Source organism: Chenopodium album, chromosome 26 (genome assembly GCF_948465745.1).
Source record: "Chenopodium album chromosome 26, dcCheAlbu1.1, whole genome shotgun sequence".
NCBI classification, from domain to species: Eukaryota; Viridiplantae; Streptophyta; class Magnoliopsida; order Caryophyllales; family Amaranthaceae; genus Chenopodium; species Chenopodium album.
This window is the reverse complement of record NC_137859.1, coordinates 12390141-12408842: the sequence shown is the minus strand read 5'-3', so window position 1 is coordinate 12408842 and position 18702 is coordinate 12390141. Positions and strand designations below refer to the sequence as shown.

General features: G+C 35.8%; 3 protein-coding genes across 4 annotated transcripts; 1 reads left to right on the top strand and 2 right to left on the bottom strand.

Moving 5' to 3' along the window:
* Nucleotides 1–374: 374 nt before the first annotated feature.
* LOC145618537 (translocase of chloroplast 159, chloroplastic-like) lies at nucleotides 375–5497 on the top strand. 2 transcript variants are annotated; one of them, XM_081673308.1, is made up of 3 exons: nucleotides 375–624; nucleotides 922–2348; nucleotides 2429–5497. In XM_081673308.1, the coding sequence occupies exons 1-3, from the start codon at nucleotides 570–572 to the stop codon at nucleotides 5246–5248; spliced, it is 4302 nt and encodes a 1433-aa protein (XP_081529434.1). In that variant the 5' UTR covers nucleotides 375–569; the 3' UTR covers nucleotides 5249–5497. The 2 variants fall into 2 exon arrangements, with proteins under 2 accessions (XP_081529434.1, XP_081529433.1); XM_081673307.1 differs by having other exon boundaries at nucleotides 375–2348.
* A 1988-nt stretch (nucleotides 5498–7485) lies between these two features.
* LOC145618377 (stress-related protein-like) lies at nucleotides 7486–9469 on the bottom strand. The gene is made up of 2 exons (XM_081673148.1): nucleotides 9248–9469; nucleotides 7486–7994 (listed from the first exon to the last, which is right to left on the bottom strand). Exons 1-2 carry the CDS (start codon nucleotides 9410–9412, stop codon nucleotides 7518–7520), a joined length of 642 nt encoding a protein of 213 aa, XP_081529274.1. The 5' UTR covers nucleotides 9413–9469; the 3' UTR covers nucleotides 7486–7517.
* Nucleotides 9470–10469: 1000 nt separating this feature from the next.
* LOC145618278 (caffeoylshikimate esterase-like) lies at nucleotides 10470–16107 on the bottom strand. Its single transcript, XM_081673054.1, has 8 exons — nucleotides 15836–16107; nucleotides 15598–15688; nucleotides 15379–15411; nucleotides 12043–12189; nucleotides 11835–11965; nucleotides 11439–11576; nucleotides 11224–11322; nucleotides 10470–11070 (listed from the first exon to the last, which is right to left on the bottom strand). The coding sequence occupies exons 1-8, from the start codon at nucleotides 15854–15856 to the stop codon at nucleotides 10672–10674; spliced, it is 1059 nt and encodes a 352-aa protein (XP_081529180.1). The 5' UTR covers nucleotides 15857–16107; the 3' UTR covers nucleotides 10470–10671.
* Nucleotides 16108–18702: the final 2595 nt, after the last annotated feature.

Genomic DNA, 18702 nt, shown 5'->3' with positions numbered 1-18702 from the left:
TGTATGAATCGAGACGAACCTAACAAAATTCCACATAACTATATTTTTACTTAAATATAAACTATCAAAGTGAAGCACATTATGGTAGTTATATTTCAAACGAAAACTGTAAAATTTTCATACAACTAAAGTTCTACATTAGCTATCCAATTTCATTTGCATATTTTCAATGCCTAGTCATACGATAGCTCTAGAATTATTATGAGACATAGAGAGTATTTTTGATAAGTTGTTTTTTGTTTTTTTTTTTTTTTTTTTTTTTTTTTTTTTTTTTTGTGAAGAATTTTGGTGTAGACACTGTCGAGTTTACAGTCTTTATACACAAATGAAGGCCCAAAACCTCTCATATAAGTGCTGCTAGCTTAATCCCGTATTCACCTTACCTTATCTTTCTGTTTGTTTTACACCATTTTATCTGCCATCTTTCTCTCTCCTCTCTTCTCACTTTCTCTCTCTTAATTCAATCCACCCAAAACCTCTAAATTATCATTAAACCCTAAACCCCCAATTCATTTCTACGTTCCTTCAATCATTGTATTGAAGGAACCAACAAATTCAAGCTCGCATCAATGGAGTCGGAGTCTCAAGTGGATACGACGTCGCTTCTTTCACGACAACCTTCAGGTATTCGTGCTGTCCCTTCTCATGATGATGATGATGATGAATTTGATGATGAATTAGTTGTTGAAAACAATAATTCTCCTGAAAAAATGAATAAAATTGATGAAACTAATAAGAATTCGATTACTAGTAGTAGTAATGGAAGCAGTGATAGTAGTATTAGTAGTAGTTTTGCGAGTAGTGGTAATAATGGAAGTTATGTGAATGGTGAGGAGGAGTTTGAGACTCCTATTGATGGCCCAGATAATCAAACCCTAGATAAATTGATTGAGGTTGATGAAACTGATGCCCCTGCATCAGGTTCGCCGGGTGTTCGGGCACCGAAGGCGGGTTTGCCGGTTGCGAAGGTTTCGGATGATGGAGATGATGATGAAGACGATGAAATTGAGGTTGATAGTGAAGAGGAGGATATTGGTGTAGTTGGGGATGGAATGGGTAGGTCTTATGGTGCTGAAAAGGCGCCTAGAGTTAGGGTTTTGGGTGAGGAAGAGGAGGAGGAGTCGTTTGAGGAGGCGAAAGAAGAATTGGGCGATGAGGGCACTCAGGAAAAGAGTGAACTTGAGTCTTTGGAGACTAAGGATGTTGTTGGTGATGATATGGGGTCTAAAGTGGAGGAAAAGGCTTCCGAGTCTCGTGATGGTGAGCCTGTTAATGAAGAAGATTCTGTTGTGGATTCCATAAAAGTGGATGCTGTTGAAGCTGTAAGGTCAGGAGTTGCTGTTGTTGGGGTTGAAGATGATAATAAGCAGGATTCGAAAGTTGAATCTGTGGACACTGTTGCTGGGGAAACTGAAAAGGAGGTGGATGCTGAGGTTCGAGATGATAATAAGCAAGATTCGAAAGTCGAATCTGTGGACACTGTTGCTGGGGATACTGAAAAGGAGGTGGATGCTGAGATTGAAGTTGGGGAAGAGGAGACCTCTGTTGTCGAAGAACCTGCTTTAGCGGATTCTGCATCTGTTGAAGATAGTGGTGTCAAGCAAATTGAAGAGGGGGATTCTGTAGTGGACTCAATAAATGTTGATGCTGGTGAAGCTGTTAGGTCTGGAGCTGCTATTGTTGGGGAGATAAAGGAAGAGGAAGAATCAGGGGATACAGGAACAGATGAAAATGATGCTGTTGTTGAAGAATTTCTTTCGGCAGTGGAAGGGAAAGACTCAGGGAATTCGGGAACAGTGGGTGAAAATACTGTTGCTGAAGAATCTTCTTCGACAATTGAAGATACTGCTGCAGAAGTACCCGATGAAGTGGACTCTAAATCTGTAGAAACTAATGAGGCCAAGGTTACTGATGAAGGAGATGCTGTTGTTGATGCGGTGAATGTTGATGTTGTTGAGGCCGTAAGATCTGGAGTCGCTGTTGTGGGGGGTTCTGACGTGGGACCGGAAACAGACATCAAGGAAAAGAGTGGCTCGGATACTGCAGAAACAAAGGTTGACAGTTCTGCTGTTGAAGAACCTGCTTCAACAGAGGAAGATTCTGTTAAAGAAGAACCTGCTAAAACGGATTCTAAATCCATGAACACTGATGACGCAAAGGTTACAGATGAAGGAGACTTGGTTGTTGATGAGGATGATGTTGGTATAGAACCCGTGAAATCTGGAGTTGCTGCTATGGAGGACTCTGGAGCAGCCACTACTGAGATGAAAGCGGAAGCTAAGGAAGTAGAAGCACCTGCTGGTGAAAACACGACATTGGCCAATGATAATCATGCAAACTCATCTGAGGTGAGTACTTTTTTATGATAATCATGTTGAACTAGCTATTAATGACATTTTTATATGCCTAATTAGGTTTGCCTTTGCAGATTGTTGATAATTCTGACAAAGAGGCCCTCACAAATGAAGCAGAAACACCTGCACCAGAAGAGATTAATGCTGAAGCTGCTGAATCCAAGCAGCATGAATCTGCTGATGGAATGCAATCTGTTTCTGGTGTAGAGCAAGAGAAGGTTCAACATGATGATGTAGATGATGATGCATCTGATAAGATCGATGATAAAACTGAAACTTTGATCCCGGATAAGGGAGAGGAAGCTGAGGAGAGATTTTACATACCCCAAGAGGAATATGATGAAGGCTCTGATGGTGAAGGTGAACCTCTGTTCTTTAAGAATGAAATCTCTTCCAGAAATTTTGTGGAGGAGTTGGCTTCTGGTGATCGTTCAGAGATGATTGATGGACAGGTTGTCACGGACTCTGAGGAAGAAGCTGATTCTGATGAGGAAGGGGAGGGTAGAGAGTTGATTGATTCTGCTGCATTAGCTGCTCTTTTGAAAGCGGCAACTAGTTCTGGTTCAGATACTGGTCCAATCACTATAACATCTCAGGATGGATCTCGCCTTTTCTCGGTTGAGCGTCCTGCTGGTTTGGGAACATCACTTCGTTCTGTGAGACCTGTGTCTAATTCAAGCAATTCCAGCATCTTTGCTCCACCTAGTGCTGCTGCTCCATCTGAGGAGAGCCTAAGTGATGAAGACAAGAAGAAGCTGCAGAAGATACATGACTTGAGGGTGAAATTTTTAAGGCTTGTTCAAAGAATTGGCCAGACAGTAGACCAATCTGTATCATCACAAGTTCTTTATAAACTAGCAATTCTTGCAGGAAGGACGACAGTTCCATCCTTCAGTCTTGATAACGCAAAACAGACAGCTATGCAGCTTGAGGCTGAGGGGAAAGATGATTTAGACTTTTCCTTGAACCTGTTGGTTCTTGGGAAAAGTGGTGTTGGCAAGAGTGCCACCATCAATTCTATATTTGGTGAAGAGAAGGTTAAAATTAATGCATTTGAACCTGAAACCACTTCTGTTAATGAGGTTAGTGGAGTAGTGGATGGAGTCAAGATTAGGGTCATTGATGCACCTGGTCTTAAATCTTCTGCATTGGAGCAGGCTTTCAACCGTAAAGTCTTAGCCTCAGTCAAGAAGTTCACCAAGAGATATCCTCCAGATCTCACACTTTATGTGGATCGGCTGGATTCACAGACAAGAGATCTGAATGACCTACCCATGTTGAGAACAATCTCCAACACTCTTGGTTCTTCCATCTGGCGGAGTACCATTCTCACACTCACTCATGCTGCTTGTGCTCCCCCAGATGGTCCAACTGGCACTTCAATTGGCTATGAAGTGTTTGTGGGACAGCGTAGTCATGTTATACAGCAGTCTATTGGTCAAGCCGTTGGTGATTTGCGTTTTATGAATCTAGGCATGATGAACCCTGTTTCCCTTGTGGAGAACCACCCTGCATGTCGGAAAAATCGGGAAGGGCTAAAGGTACTTCCTAATGGCCAGGCCTGGAGACCACAGTTAATGTTGCTGTGCTACTCCTTAAAAATTTTGGCTGATGCTAGTCTGACCTCAAAGCCTCAAGATCCTGTAGATCACCGGAAGTTTTTTAATTTCCGTACCCGTTCGCCTCCTCTCCCATACTTGTTAAGTTCGTTATTGCAACCCCGTACCCACCCCAAACTTTCAGCTGATCAGGGTGGTGACAATGGTGATTCTGATGTTGACTTGGATGACTTGTCGGATTCTGATCAGGAAGAAGATGAGTACGATCAGCTCCCACCATTTAAGCCTTTGAGGAAAACTCAGATTGCTAAGCTTAGTAGAGAGCAGAAGAAGGCATACTTTGAAGAATATGACTACCGAGTGAAGCTTCTTCAGAGAAAGCAGTTGAGAGAGGAGCTCAAAAGAATGAGGGATATGAAAAAAAATGGCAAACCAAGTGTGGATGAATACAGTGAGATGCCAGAAGATTATGATGGTGAGAATGGAGCCCCAGCTGCTGTGCCAGTTCCTTTACCTGACATGGTTTTGCCACCCTCTTTTGACAGTGACACTCCAGCTTATCGATATAGATTCTTGGAGCCAACTTCGCAATTCTTGGCCCGGCCAGTTTTGGACACTCATGGTTGGGACCATGACTGTGGGTATGATGGTGTCAATGTTGAGCAAAATCTTGGGATTGCAGGACGCTTCCCTGCTGCAGTTACTGTGCAGGTGACTAAGGATAAGAAAGACTTTAATATTCACTTAGATTCTGCAGTTTCAGCGAAACATGGAGAAAATGGTTCTAGCTTAGTTGGCTTTGATATTCAAACCATTGGCAAGCAACTTGCCTACATTGTGAGAGGGGAAAGCAAATTTAAAAACTTGAAGAAGAACAAGACTGCAGCTGGAGTATCTGTTACATTTTTGGGGGAGAATGTTGCCACCGGGGTAAAACTTGAAGATCAAATTGCTTTGGGCAAGAGGCTTGTTTTGGTGGGAAGCACAGGTACTGTTCGTTCTCAGAAAGATGCTGCTTATGGAGCTAATTTGGAAATACGTCTCAGAGAAGAAGATTATCCAATTGGCCAAGATCAGTCCTCATTTGTGCTGTCACTGATGAAATGGAGAGGAGACCTGGCAATAGGAGGAAACCTTCAGTCCCAGATTTCTGTTGGGCGGGGTTCAAAGATGGCTGTTCGTGTTGCCTTGAACAACAAACAGAGTGGGCAGATCACAGTGAGGACAAGCAGCTCCGATCATGTAGCTCTTGCATATGCTGGTCTCATTCCAATCGCTCTTGCCATTTATCGGAAATTCAGGCCTAGTGTCAGTGAGAATTACTCTATCTACTAAAATCTGCACTTCATTTTTGGTTTCTGTCATTTACTTTTGCAATGGTGATCAAATTTTGATTGCTTTATTACTTTTCGAGTCGCTTCTTTTGTCATTTTCAATAAGGCTTTGTTTCATCATTAGTAGCTCTTTCTTTTTTTGGGATATATACCACTCCCTAATATATATGCGGGTTATCAATGTATTAATATGAGTACGAAAAACGACTTTTGTTGCTTCCCATTAATGGCAATCTTATTTCTTTGAATATCTTCTAGCTAGCCTCTCCCTACCCTGGCCCCCTTATATTTCTGATATCTTTTTGCATGGCAAAATCATCTTGGATCTGTTCGTTGGTATGGCATGGAACGAAATGAGTCTTTTAAATTGGAATATATAGCCTCTAGATTTTGGCTGGTCGAAGTTATGGCCTTGGCCATGGATCGAGTCTTAGTTTTACATGGCCTATTGTTTTGGAAGAACAGATGAAGTAGTTCACCATGGTTTTTAACTGTTCTTTTATGCTCATGATTCTTGAATTAGATGAATGAGTATTGTGTGCTTCTTTGTATCAGTACTGTAAAGTGAACTTGCCAAACTACCCTTGTAGGGTCTGTTTGAACTTCTAAATAATCTAGTTCCATGTTCTGAAATAAACAGAAATTTTCAATAGTTAAATGGTTACAGACGTAAAAATATAGTGATGTAGGAGAATATATGCACAAAATCTTGTTTTACTACATATGCTAAAGTTGATTTCATACTTGGGAGAATTGAGCTTTGGATTATTACAGAAATTGAAATAATGTGAAAGTAAATAAATAATTCACTTGATTTTTTGCACTGATACTAGAGTTAATTCAGTAATTAACTTAGGGACTTAAGGTGAAAGTCTGTGTTCAATTGTCATTTTTGCTTTTCGAAAATAAACAAACGATCTTTGATTAAATTATTCTATGCTTCTATTTCATTATTTTTTGGTATTGATAAACTTTATTACGAACTAACGAAATATATGTTACTTCCATTCTCTGTTCTTTATGTTTTCTTACATAGGTTCTATTTTTTTTTTTTTTTTTACTTTATTCTATATAACAAACTAACCATGTATATGTTACCTCCATTCTTGTTTGTTCTTTATGTTTTTTACATAGTCGATTCTTTATACTTCTGCTTCATTCTTTTTTTTTTTGGTATTGGTATATGTATTATTTTATCTTCTTTGACCTTGCACAACCAATTGGTTGTTGGTGTAGTGGTGATTGAACTACACATGGTAGGGAGAACTTGTGTTCGATTCCTCGCAACAATAATTGGGAGGGGACTGGAATCTAACCACCCAAAACTGATCCCGAATCCGGATTAACCCAAAGGGTGAATCGGGTGGAAAACCAAAAAAAAAAAAAAAAAAAAAAAAAACAAATAATATAGGGCCTTACTTAATCACTTGTTAAGTTGTCATTAATGGACCCTATTTTCATGCTTTTGCTGCATGTTACCCATTTTTCCATTCTTTGTTTATCTTCTTTCCTCAATTCTCGTGTAATAGTTCTCCGTAACTGTCAATAGTATTTAGTAACAGAGGCAGTAATTTTTTTTCATTTCTGAATATGTTTGGTAGATTTGTATCATTAAGTAAGTTCCGTTATAACTTTATCAATATAATTTGATCAAAAAAGAGATGTTACTCATATTCAGGTACCCGTATCTCAATAGGTATGTACCCGAGTGTATGACTCTGTATTTTATGAAAATTTTCCATGATTTTGAACTAAAATGAATTATCTTATCCATGTCAAAGTATTAAGGGTCTAACACGGGTACTGAAAGTGAGATGAAGAGTCTCGGTAACATAACAAAAAAGTGATTAGTTGATACAAAATAGAGAGAGTAGCAGTTTAGGGTTCGTTTGACATTGCTGTGGTTTTCTATTTTTTGGTTTTTTGGTTTTCAAACTCATATGATATAAGTCATATAATTAAACAAAAATTAGTCAAACTTATTTAAATCATGATAATTTTGAAAACTGACAACAGAAAAGTGAAAACACTTTTTTCTTGTTTCCTGTTTTTGGTTTTTTGTTTTTAAAAAAACTAGAAAACTGAAAACAGAAAACGATGCCAAACAAGCCCTTAATTATTTGATTGCCAATTATCCGTTCAAGTTACAAAGAAGATACCTTCGAAAACTCGGATAAATGGTAGTTCACACATCATCAAGAAAATTTATCCCAAATTATCCAGAAATAATTCTAACACAATGACAACACTCTAACACAAGCTACAGAACATTAATAGGCAATGGCCATTCGATCCTCGGAAACATATCGGAACCCATTTTCATCAGCTTCCTCAGCAAAAATTTTAGCAATCTTCTCAATGGGGATCAAAGGGAAGTAATGAGCCATTGGTAACCCACTCTCTGCTGTAAAGTCCACCACTTTGTTGTACCTCTCAGCCCAAAATGCCGCGGTTGGAACCATTAACTGGCTTACTTGCGAGAGGATTGGAACTTGTTTACACAACTGCCATGCCAAAACTGCATATTCCTCAGCTACTGGTTCATACCTGATGATTATGTCTTTGGCCACTGGCTTGTAAGTCAAGTATGCCTCCTTTGCAGCATTAGCTGTTGCATCGAGCAGGCCGGTTGCTTGGATCTCCATGGCTAGCTCCCGTGTCACCTCTGCAGCTTTCTTTGTCACATGTGTCATTAGTTTTGGCAAGGGCTCCTGTCTCCAGTCTATCTCGTGGATGAACTCGTCCACCTATATACCTCATGAGTAAATATTCTTGTAAAAAGACATAGCAAGTACAGTTTTTGTTACAATTATCATGTTGGTTAATAAAATTTGTATCTAAGACTATATAAGGCCAAAGAGACGTTGAACATCTGCTGTAAACAGAAATACTCACTGAAATAATGCATCTTTATACTATGGATTGCAATGCAGGGAACAGGGTGTTCGCTACGGATAGCCTGATAGGGTAGTGCTTTGTTACTTGTGTAGCATGTCTGCATGTGTAATAAGAGCTGTTTATAATGTGGCTGCGAGTCAGAGACCTATAAAGTATATACGATCCTTCAACAAAGAAACAGATACTGATTGAAAAGGTTAGGGGAAATGGTGCAGGAAAATGGCCGCAACTCTGCAAGTGACAGGGGTATGTTCACCTTTGATGTATTTGGATGTTCTTGCATACATGTTTTTGGTGAAAATTCAACTTCAAAGGTCCATCAATCATGCCACTCATATCTTGAGTCGAATTCTACGGTATGAAAGAATAGCCCAAGTAACATAGGAATATAGGATATGCACTTACTATTTATTTCAGGGGTTTTGGACATACAATGTTGCTGATGTCTTTGGCAATTTCCTATAATAGTACTCTTGTATTATGGGATGTATCCATACTTAAGTGATGGATGAGTGATGATATAGCCCAAGCATGAAAATTCTAAGGTCCCATAAGCCATCTTACATGGCACTCTCGCCAAAAAAAAAAGTGGTCCCAAATTTTCTTATAGTGATCAAAGTATTTTTCAGTTTGATCACTATAAGGAAAATACTTTGATTACCGTAGAAACATCCTTTAAAAAACTTTATAACTAATAAAATAAAAAAAGAGGGACTACTTTTTTTTTGTAGTCAAGAAGCTGTCAACTCAGCAGGCCCCAATTTTTCTTATGAACTTTGATCACCCTAGAATCATCCAAAAGCATCAAATTATCAAAAAAAAATTTGTTATGTCATATACTTAGCTATAAGTGGTTGAGACAATGTAACAACTAAATTCCGGCGAAGTAAGGATGTTGATACAGTGAGTCAAGTGAAACTCATAATAACAGATTGAAGGAGCATAGGAGCAACTTAAATGCAATGCAGATCTGATTGTGTTTATGCACAAAATTTTCATTCTTAGCTATTGTGCCTATAATAGCTCGGATACATGCAACCCTCAAGACTTTAACCAACTTATTCGGCATCCAAAAAATAGTGTCATCAAACTCAACACTAACCTTGCGGTCGAGGAATTCAAGAAGCTGTATGGGAACATGGTGGAACTTGTCACAGAAAGGTCCAACGATTCTCAACACGAATTCTTCGATGGCCTCGATTCGTGCCTTGAACGGACCACTATGCTCCTTGCTCAGTTGATACAGTTTTGTTAGAAAAACAACCATGTTTTCCACCGTTGCTTCCACAAAATCCAAGTGCTTGAGCTTTTTCTCTTCATTATCATACACCTAATAGATTAATGTATCATTATAGGATCAAACTCACATATAAAGTTAATAGTCGTACTTCCCTAATAGATTAATGTAATTTGAACTAGTAACATGACTAAAGATTTCAACTCGATCAAAACTTTGACTCATCATAAAGCATGTATAAACTAAGGAAGGTTTTGGAGTACTTACAACAACAGAGTTGCTTACTTCAAGAGGTTCTTGAGGTTGTTCTATTGCTTCCATGGTGAGCTGAGTAAAGCTTGGATAAACCTATTCTTGTCTCTCAAAATTTTACGAGTAAGATTTATCCCATGCCGCTTTGCAGAGTTGTAGTTATCTTGACTCTTTGTCTTGGAAAATGGAAACATGGGCTTTTGAAAATTATCTATAAGAAAGAAAAATAAATTAAATAATCTCAATATTTCTTCAAGTTTTTTTTTTTTTTTTTTTTTTTTTTTTTTTTTTTTTTTTTTTTTTTTTTGAGAATCAATATTTCTTCAAGTAATAAAGAATAAATGTTGTTGTTTGCTAGATAAGATTTATAAAATTAACAATGATGAAATATAAAAATTCAAAAATGCTAAAGGTTGTAAGTTGTGACCAAAAAAAAAAAAAAAAAAAAAAATGCATCACAATCCTACATGGCAGATGATGTCGCAAGTTCCATAACTTATAAAGCATACATTTTGCTTCTAAGTTGGTGATTTTGTTCCACGGCATAACTATGTTTTTGAGATCTTCAATCAAGTATTTTCTCTTTCATCATATACGGAGTAGTATTATTGGAACCACAAGTACCAATACATCTAGTAGTTGAGTACCATCTCTTCTCTCACCAACCAGAGTTACCTGACATCATAGACCCTAACTCTGATATTTTTTTATTACTATTTTTGGGTGGAGATGTTGTCAATAATTTAAGTACTGCATTAGGAATTTTAGGATTTAGAAATCAGTATTTCTGTATTAACTACTTGACATCATCTACAGAAACATAAGCAGAATTTTACATATTGTCAATTGATATAGCAGTAAATATTAACAGAATTTTCAGTTTTACAGACATTTATCAATGAGTTCATGACAAAAGAGATACTTTTCACTATAACTTTTCTCACTACAACTAAATGATGATCCCCACCCCCCCAAAAAAACACGAAATTACATACACGACCGCAAGTGCCGAATAATATTCAAAGCGAACAAAGGCTCTACATCGACGAGTGATGATGCATACGAGGTCCTTTCCAACCACATAGATATTTCCCATACACACTTGGTTTTTGTTGCTTCTTTTTGTTTCCACCGTTCATCAAGGGTGTTGTGGGTGCAGATCTAACAACATGAGCCCCGCTCCCACGATGAGCAAGGAACTGGTTGTGCAATGTACTGTATTCAATGTCACTGCGCTTGTCAAGCCATGCAAAAATGTCACTGAAAACAAGCTCTACATTGTCATCAGGCTCTCCGGATGTTAAAGCGTGCCACATTCCTGGATATAGTTTGAAGGTCTTGTCGATGCTGCTGGCTTGCTCATACAATGCTCTGCTTACTTCTGGGTCAGTCACTGTGTCTGCTTCCCCATGTAGTACAAAGAATGGCACCGTTACCTGTCAATCAATCATGCTGCATTACTAGAGTTATTTATAAATTATCTTCAGAATTTCAGATTAGGGATAACTTATATATATCATATAATCCTTTTATTAATATACGAATAGCAAGTCTTCTCATGACTGACAAAGAATGAGAACATAATTTACCTCATGTAAGCTGTCCTCCAGGCCGATACTTGTTCTCAGCATTTCCAGAGCTGTTTTCAGCCTGGGTTTCTCTTGATATACGAGCTTGTTGCTCCTTATCTGCAGAACAGGCAACAGAGGATATCTCAAAAGGAGGAAAAAAATGGTGAGAATGTGTGCATAGAACACATAGACTTCCAATGGTTTGAGAATCAAAGAATGAATTAGAAGATAACCTCTTCCCGCTTGATAGGGTCTTTAAATGCCGAATCAATAACATCTTTCGAGGGAACTATCTTCCATTTAGGTATAATCTCCTCCACTTGTGTCAAGATATTAATTACGACGGGGTGAGGCTTCACCTTTTCTGATATCTGGCAGTTTCACCAGAGTATTAGAAACGTTGCGATTTAGATTACCAATAAAATTTACAGGAAAAGCCTTTCCCATTCTCATGGTTAACACTGTTTCATATACCAAAATATCAAATATTCTTTAACTGTTTAACAACTAAAGTAGCCAACTGATCCACGAGAAACAGTTTTATAACACGATCATGTGCAAGTGAAAACGGGCAGTATATATCATCATTGATATGTAATTATGAATCATCTATGGCAATCTAGCACTACCTTACACATGGGTGCAACAAGAACTGCACCATGCCAAAAGGTAAGGTCTTTTTTGTGAAGCAACAACGCAACAGCTCCTCCCATCGATTCTCCATATAAAAATCTCCGTTTACCTTTATACTCATCCTGCTCTGTGAACCATTGAAAACGATTAAAGACATCATGTGAAATTTGAGCATGGATTAACTTAAGGAATTGGTTAACCTACCAGCAACTGACTTGAAAAAGTCATAACAGTCATTCACAATATTGTCAAACTTCTTAATATAACAGCGGGCACCTTTGGACCTTCCATGCCCCTCATAATCCATACCAATCACTGCATAGCCAGCACATGCTAACTTGATTCCACATCCTGCCACCATAATACAAAACTATAGTCACCACCATTCTACGATTTTCAAAATCGTAACAGAAAAAATTAAATTCTGCTAAAATGTCTATAACATCAACATATATTGAGTTTATTGACAATGACACTTATTTGAGGTCATTAGTCCATATCATATCATGATTAGTTGGAATGGCACATAATGACATCAATATAGTCTACATCTACCTAAATAAAACTAATTGGCCGTATTCCCACTCTCTTCTTCCCTCATTTCAAAATACTTTTTTCTTCAACATATTTCCCTTCCTGCCAATCCAAAAAAATAAAAAAATATAGGCTAAAAAGCCATAAGTAAAAACAAGTGCTCCAAAGTCAAAAAACCCTGGTGGGGCCTGATGAAGGTTGGTCTAATGAATCAATAATTGGTTGTTCAACCAACTTAAACCAAAGAGCAATATGCAAGGATATGAGAATTCACTAATTATGTCAGCAAAGACTAAAAGCTAAAAAAAAAGAAAAGCCACTGTGATTCACCCAATAGTACACTCTGAATCAAAAAGTTATATCACTATAACTATAATTTTCTATTCTATATGACTGCTACTTGTAATGTTATACATTTCTCTGAGGAAAATATTCTTTAGTTTGGCAAGGTTAAGCGGCTAATTCTACCATCTTCTTACCTCTAGAAGCCTTTTATCAAGTAGATAGTTTACTTCATAATCACCATGACCAAGTAACCCATGCACTTAAGCTTAGCATTTTTCAATTCTTGCAACATCCTTTTTACCCCTAATGCACTAAAAGTTTCGATAGCGCATCCAAACGCAATTGATACATCATACATGTCCTTTCACGCTAGAGTTATAAAAATATCCACACTAAATTCAAATTGGACAAAACATCCCACTATTACATATAGGAAGAATAGAGGTCAAGTTACCAATGAGAGAATCAATTATTGAGAAATAAAAAAGATAAGATGGTAATACAATATGTAGTTGCAAATTTGCAAAAAAAGGACTTGTCAAAAAAAGATATCGGCTTAGATCTTTTTCCAATTTGCTTCTAGACTAAGATGGTTAGGAGGGAAAAAGGAAAAATATCGACATGATTCAAAAATAATCTAGAAAGGGTTAACACATTAAATTTGTCAATTAATTACCACACCAAATTCTAAGCTAGCATATAATGTGAATCATGACACAAAGCTCAACTACTAAAGACCAGTTTTTTAAGGTGTAAATCTGGTGGTTGGAGGATGTTATATCAGGAAAATAAGTCAATTTACATTTAAAAAATGTCCTATAAAAGATGCTGACCACAAATAGGTGAAAAATGCAGTACCCAATTTCAGTATGTGGTTCACATACAACTTCTAATGTACATATATTGCATGTTTCTTTTTTTAAAATGAGGTGGGCCAAATTAGATTAGAATTCAGGACAAAATCATTAATAAGATGGAGGTGACTGGGGAGGTTGGACATTAAACCTTCTTTTGACAAGAAAATAGTATGTTAAACATAGCAATATGCAGTAGGATTCGCAAGACCAAAAACTATGCATTGATATCGAACTATTTCAATATGTTAAGCAATTTATTGTATGTATGGCAGTATGGAAAGTCGGGTTTAAGATAAGGGATTCTCGCTTAATGACATTAATTTTAGCTCAAATTTTCAGTTGTAATGGGTAATATGGAATCATAACAAATGTTAGCTTGTTTCCAAGCAAGACCACATTCTGCATTTTAATCAATACACAGTAAAGCAGTTGCAAAAAGACTGAATAGTCTTTTTCTTCAGGACAAAAGAGTGTTCGTGTACTCCCTTCAATCTACTTTTACATCCCATTTATTACTTTTTAATGTGCATTTTCATAACATAAACATTAATTATATGAATTATGAAATCATATATGTTGTAGTCTAAGATGTATATGGAAGACATCCCAAAATGCAAATGGGGAGATCTATGAGGAACGGAGGGAGTAAATCAAAGTACATCAACGTCTACCAGAGTATCAATATTGAATAAAAGACTGGAAAAAGTTTTTAGGATTCAACTTCATGAATTAAGAAGTTCAACAAATATTAGATTGATGTCTCAGTTTGACCAAACTGATGTAAACACATTTGATGTACTTCCAAGTTCCATTTTACATGTGCCATATAGGAGCCTTTACAGCACACACACACAAACCCCATAAAATAAATGTACAAAGTACTCTGTTTACTAAGAAAACAAATCATGATACATTGTACACAATTTAAATAATCGAGCAGACATTAAGACCTTATCAAAGGTTTCTTTTCTTCTCTATTTTTGAAAATAAAAATCTAAATAAGTGCGCGAGTGTGTATGAGTAATTCTGTGTAAAAGTAGTTTTGGAAACTTAAACAAGAGCAGGATAATCATTTCAGACTTGTTGATTCACCTCCCTCCCTAAAGACTCCATTAGTTCTCTATTTTTTATAATCACAACTTCACAAGTAAGGCATAAAACTAGAACAAGATTCGAAACCCAAGTTTATGATATAGGCCTTTATAAGCATAATCAACTAAAAAATTACTATCTCTTTAGTCCCCCCACTCCCCCCCCCCCCTAATTAGTAAAAAGAAAACTCCAGAAGTTTGGAGATTAGGAGGCGGGTTTATCCAAACCAAGATGCAACAAAGCTAGTAGACATCCACGACACCGAGACCAGAAGTCCTTCAAAAAGTTTAAAGATGGAAAAGAAAGCACTAGATCTTACAAAACCAAAAAAGTGTGTACCAAACTAACAAAAAATACTTAAGTCATGTTGTATATAACAACCCACTTTTACTTTTTCAATTGCTAAAAATCTAAAATACACATCTAATATGAAATTCAGTGTATAATAGCATTATCTTTGAATTAAATAAAACAACAAAGGAAAGAACAAAGAAGTTGTCTATTATTATAAAATTGTTTGTTGAAGAAAAAGCTACCCATGATGAGGTCAAAACCGGCAGGCCAACCCAGTGACAGAATACAAAGAACAAGAACAATTGTGCTAACCATATCTTTATGTTGCACTTACAATTTAGGAAGCCAACCAAGCAATAATATGATTTTGAAAAAAAATAGAATTAATAAATAAATGAATAAGGAAAATTAAAGCAAAAATTGAGCTTTAAATGCACTGAAAAGTAGAGACAAATATAGTGAGAAAGCATTAAATTACCTCTCATGAAACTGCTGCATTCCATGCCATACCCTGCAATCCAGCATACCAATTATGACATTAACAAAACTGACACTCATCAATATGCACTATGACATTCAGAACACTACTGTAATACCGATCAACACGTGATTTTGTCATGAACTTCGAAACACCAGAAGTACATTAAAAATCGAAGGTGAAATTTAAAATATTAGAGGAAGAATAGTGTAGTAGTACCATGGCAGATGAAAACAAGAGCCTTAGGAGGAGAGAGAGGCAACCATCTACAAGTAAAAAGCTGGACATCTCTTGAATTCCTAATGTACTCCTGCAAAACACCATTATTATATCTAAATTATAAGCAAAACCCACTTCATAAAACACAAATTCAATCAAAACCCAGAAGTTAAATTTTGCTCAAACATCCTAAAACAGGAAAAATTCAAGATTTTTTTTATAAAAGAAGAATATTCACCTCTTGGTACTCAAATTCCATATCTTGAAAGATCCAATAAAAAAGTCAAAATTTCATGCAATCAATACAAAACCATGCACAAATTAACAAATTAAAGGAGATAATGAAGAGAAAAAATAGTGTTTGGAGATGAAATGTGAAGCGAAAAGGGTGGGAGATGTGAAGTTTTAATATGGGATAGAAATTTGGAAGGAGTAAAGAGAATCTAGTGATAATTGAAAGAAAGAACCAAATATAGTGTGAGGTCTGAGGTGGGTTATGTTTATGTCCAATTAGGGGGGGTGAGGTGACTACGCGCGCTTGTCATCCTCGCCCATAACTTATTATACCCTTGACCTTCTTCCCTTGCTACGAAGATTTCCTAGTCTTTGTATCTTTCATACACGGGTTTCGTCCCGTGTCGTGCACGGGGCTAAATTTTTCGATACTTCTTCCGTTTTAAAATGTTCTATTTAATGATTGTCTTATAAAATCAAAATGGAAGTAGAGTTTGTGTGGAAATGAAGGTCATATAAAATTAATGTTTTTCTTTTTAATAAAAAATAATAATAAATATGATAAATTTCTCATAAACATTTTTTTTATTTTTAATTTTTTTTTAAAGTGTTGCACTTATTTGGAAATTTTAGGCGATAAATGATTATGGATGTGTCATCTTTGGTTATATTGGATCAAAATCTGAATTATTAGTCATTGCCCATTTATTAATTAATTAACTAATTGTTTTAGTCTAATGTGATTATAATAATTTAGAATGCATTCTGTGCATTCTAGTTTTGTGCCCCGTTCGATGCCTGAGTTATTTATCAAATTTTAAAATAAAACTTTTTTATCTAAAATAAATATGTTATTTAAAATTTCTACTCATGGATTAATAATCACCTGACAATCACACTTGTCCGTTAATGGGTATTATTAACGTACAATCAGAACAATCGTCTAAAGCTGTGATCTCTTTTCATTTTCTCTAAATATCTAGGGAAAGTCCAGTTGCATGTGAAGACTTTAGAGAACGGTTATATAATCATAAGTCTCTTTGATTTTTTTTTTTATTTTTTTTTCCTTTTGTACGTCTCTAGATCCGTCATTTGTAGAAATATTGGTATTTTATTTAAAATAAAATTCTAAACCAAAAGTTTTATTGAATATTAAACTCTAAAATAACTTTTTTTATCCTACTATATCTATCCAATTTTTAATGAAAATAAAACTCTAAGAATCTAAGACAACAAACTTTTTTATCCTATTCTACAAAAAAAAATACTTTCAAATAAATCCTAGGTGTCATATCAATAAATAATTGTTGCCTACGTGGTATGACACTTGGCGAAAAGCTGGAATGTCAAGTGTCGCTGTCTCATGATCTGGCTAAAAAATTAGCTTTATATATTAGTTGAGCTTATATGAACTTGACTTTATTAAAACTTATTTTAATTGTAAATTGAACTTTGGTGTCTTGTATTAACTTTTATTAAAACTTTTTATTTTTATTTTGACTAGAAGAAAAAGGATTTCATTAATGAAAGATAGCTAAACTGCTTACAAACAATTCCTAGGAAAATTAGTTTTCCAACACAAGTACAAATCACCTTAGAACTAGATACATCATAGATTTGATCAGTGATCGCCTTAATAACAAAACTTCATCCGAAGCAATACAATTTGTGAGTTAGCGTTAATTTGGCTTGAGATCCACTGATGAATAGTTATTTGAGTGAAAATACTCATATAGCCTTCTAGATACTTCCGGAAATTATGAAACCCTAAATCTTCAATGTTACAAATAAAAAAGAAATTAACCCTAATAATAGAATAACCACCATCTCAAAGATGGGATCCATTTATTGAAAGCAATTAAAAAGTTTTTTGGGGCTTTACCAACGGTAAACACCGATAGAAGCCCCTTTAAAGATTCACAAAAAAGACTAGAAGAAGAGAGATGAAAGAGAAAGAAAAAAAGAGGAGGAGAGTGAAAAAAAAACTTCAAGAAAACAGAAAAAAGCTAGGGATGGAGGCTAGAAAACCCTCCTAAGAGATAAACCTTAGTGGAACCAGAAAAACCCTCTCAAGGAGAAACCCTAGAGGAACCATGAAAACTAATGTTCTTTTCAATATAACTTTTATTAGAACTTTTGTAAACTTATTTGAAATTATTTTTCTTGAACTTATCATATATGGACTTGTTAGCCCTTATATATGGACTAATCTGATTTTTTTTTATTTTTATTTTTTTTAAAAAAAAATGGATATAGGTGAATAGATTAAACATGACCTAATTAAGTTTAAAGAGTTTATGAGGTGATAAGAGATATAAAGACAAACCATGAACATAGAAGGAAGATTTGTAAAATAAAAATTGCATAAATGGAAAATGTGCAATCTTAACTTCAATGGTATATATTTGTTGCAATTTGAAATTATCTTGCTACATAAAAGTACTTGCTTCATAATTGGATCATTTAGTTGTATTGAGCAATGATCTAAAGCAACTACCTTACTTGAATCTAAAAAAGGAGGAACATAAAAAATTATAATTGGTGTGTTGATAACTATTAAAGTCATTGAATTAAGCTTCATGTGTCGTAGCTACACATGGTTATTTTGTGGATCAGAAAAGGGCTAGTGTAGGTCAATTGCAAGTCTGCTCATGAATTAATCGACTTGTATAACATGTTAAAATAGCAAATTAGATTGCAAGTCAATGCTAGATATGTCCATAGTGAGTGAACAAATAAACAATTAATCAAAAAGAATACAAAAGTGAGCACATATAAACTTATTGGGCGGCCTCATATTGATCCTACCCCATAAAGAATATGTCCATTAAGGTCCTCTTTAAAATCGCTTATAAGGTTATATTCACTTCA

What these genes read in the sequence shown, in the direction of transcription:
- LOC145618537 (XM_081673307.1), top strand. Translation starts at nt 570, where the DNA reads ATGGAGTCGGAGTCTCAAGTGGATACGACGTCGCTTCTTTCACGACAA. An exon ending in ATCATGCAAACTCATCTGAG is followed by an intron (nt 2,349 to 2,428) that starts GTGAGTACTTTT and finishes TTGCCTTTGCAG; the next exon opens with ATTGTTGATAATTCTGACAA.
- LOC145618377 (XM_081673148.1), bottom strand. Translation starts at nt 9,412, where the DNA reads ATGGTTGTTTTTCTAACAAAACTGTATCAACTGAGCAAGGAGCATAGT. An exon ending in TTGAATTCCTCGACCGCAAG is followed by an intron (nt 7,995 to 9,247) that starts GTTAGTGTTGAG and finishes TGAGGTATATAG; the next exon opens with GTGGACGAGTTCATCCACGA.
- LOC145618278 (XM_081673054.1), bottom strand. Translation starts at nt 15,856, where the DNA reads ATGGAATTTGAGTACCAAGAG. An exon ending in TTGTTGCACCCATGTGTAAG is followed by an intron (nt 11,577 to 11,834) that starts GTAGTGCTAGAT and finishes TGAAACTGCCAG; the next exon opens with ATATCAGAAAAGGTGAAGCC. An exon ending in TGGAGGACAGCTTACATGAG is followed by an intron (nt 11,071 to 11,223) that starts GTAAATTATGTT and finishes ATTGATTGACAG; the next exon opens with GTAACGGTGCCATTCTTTGT.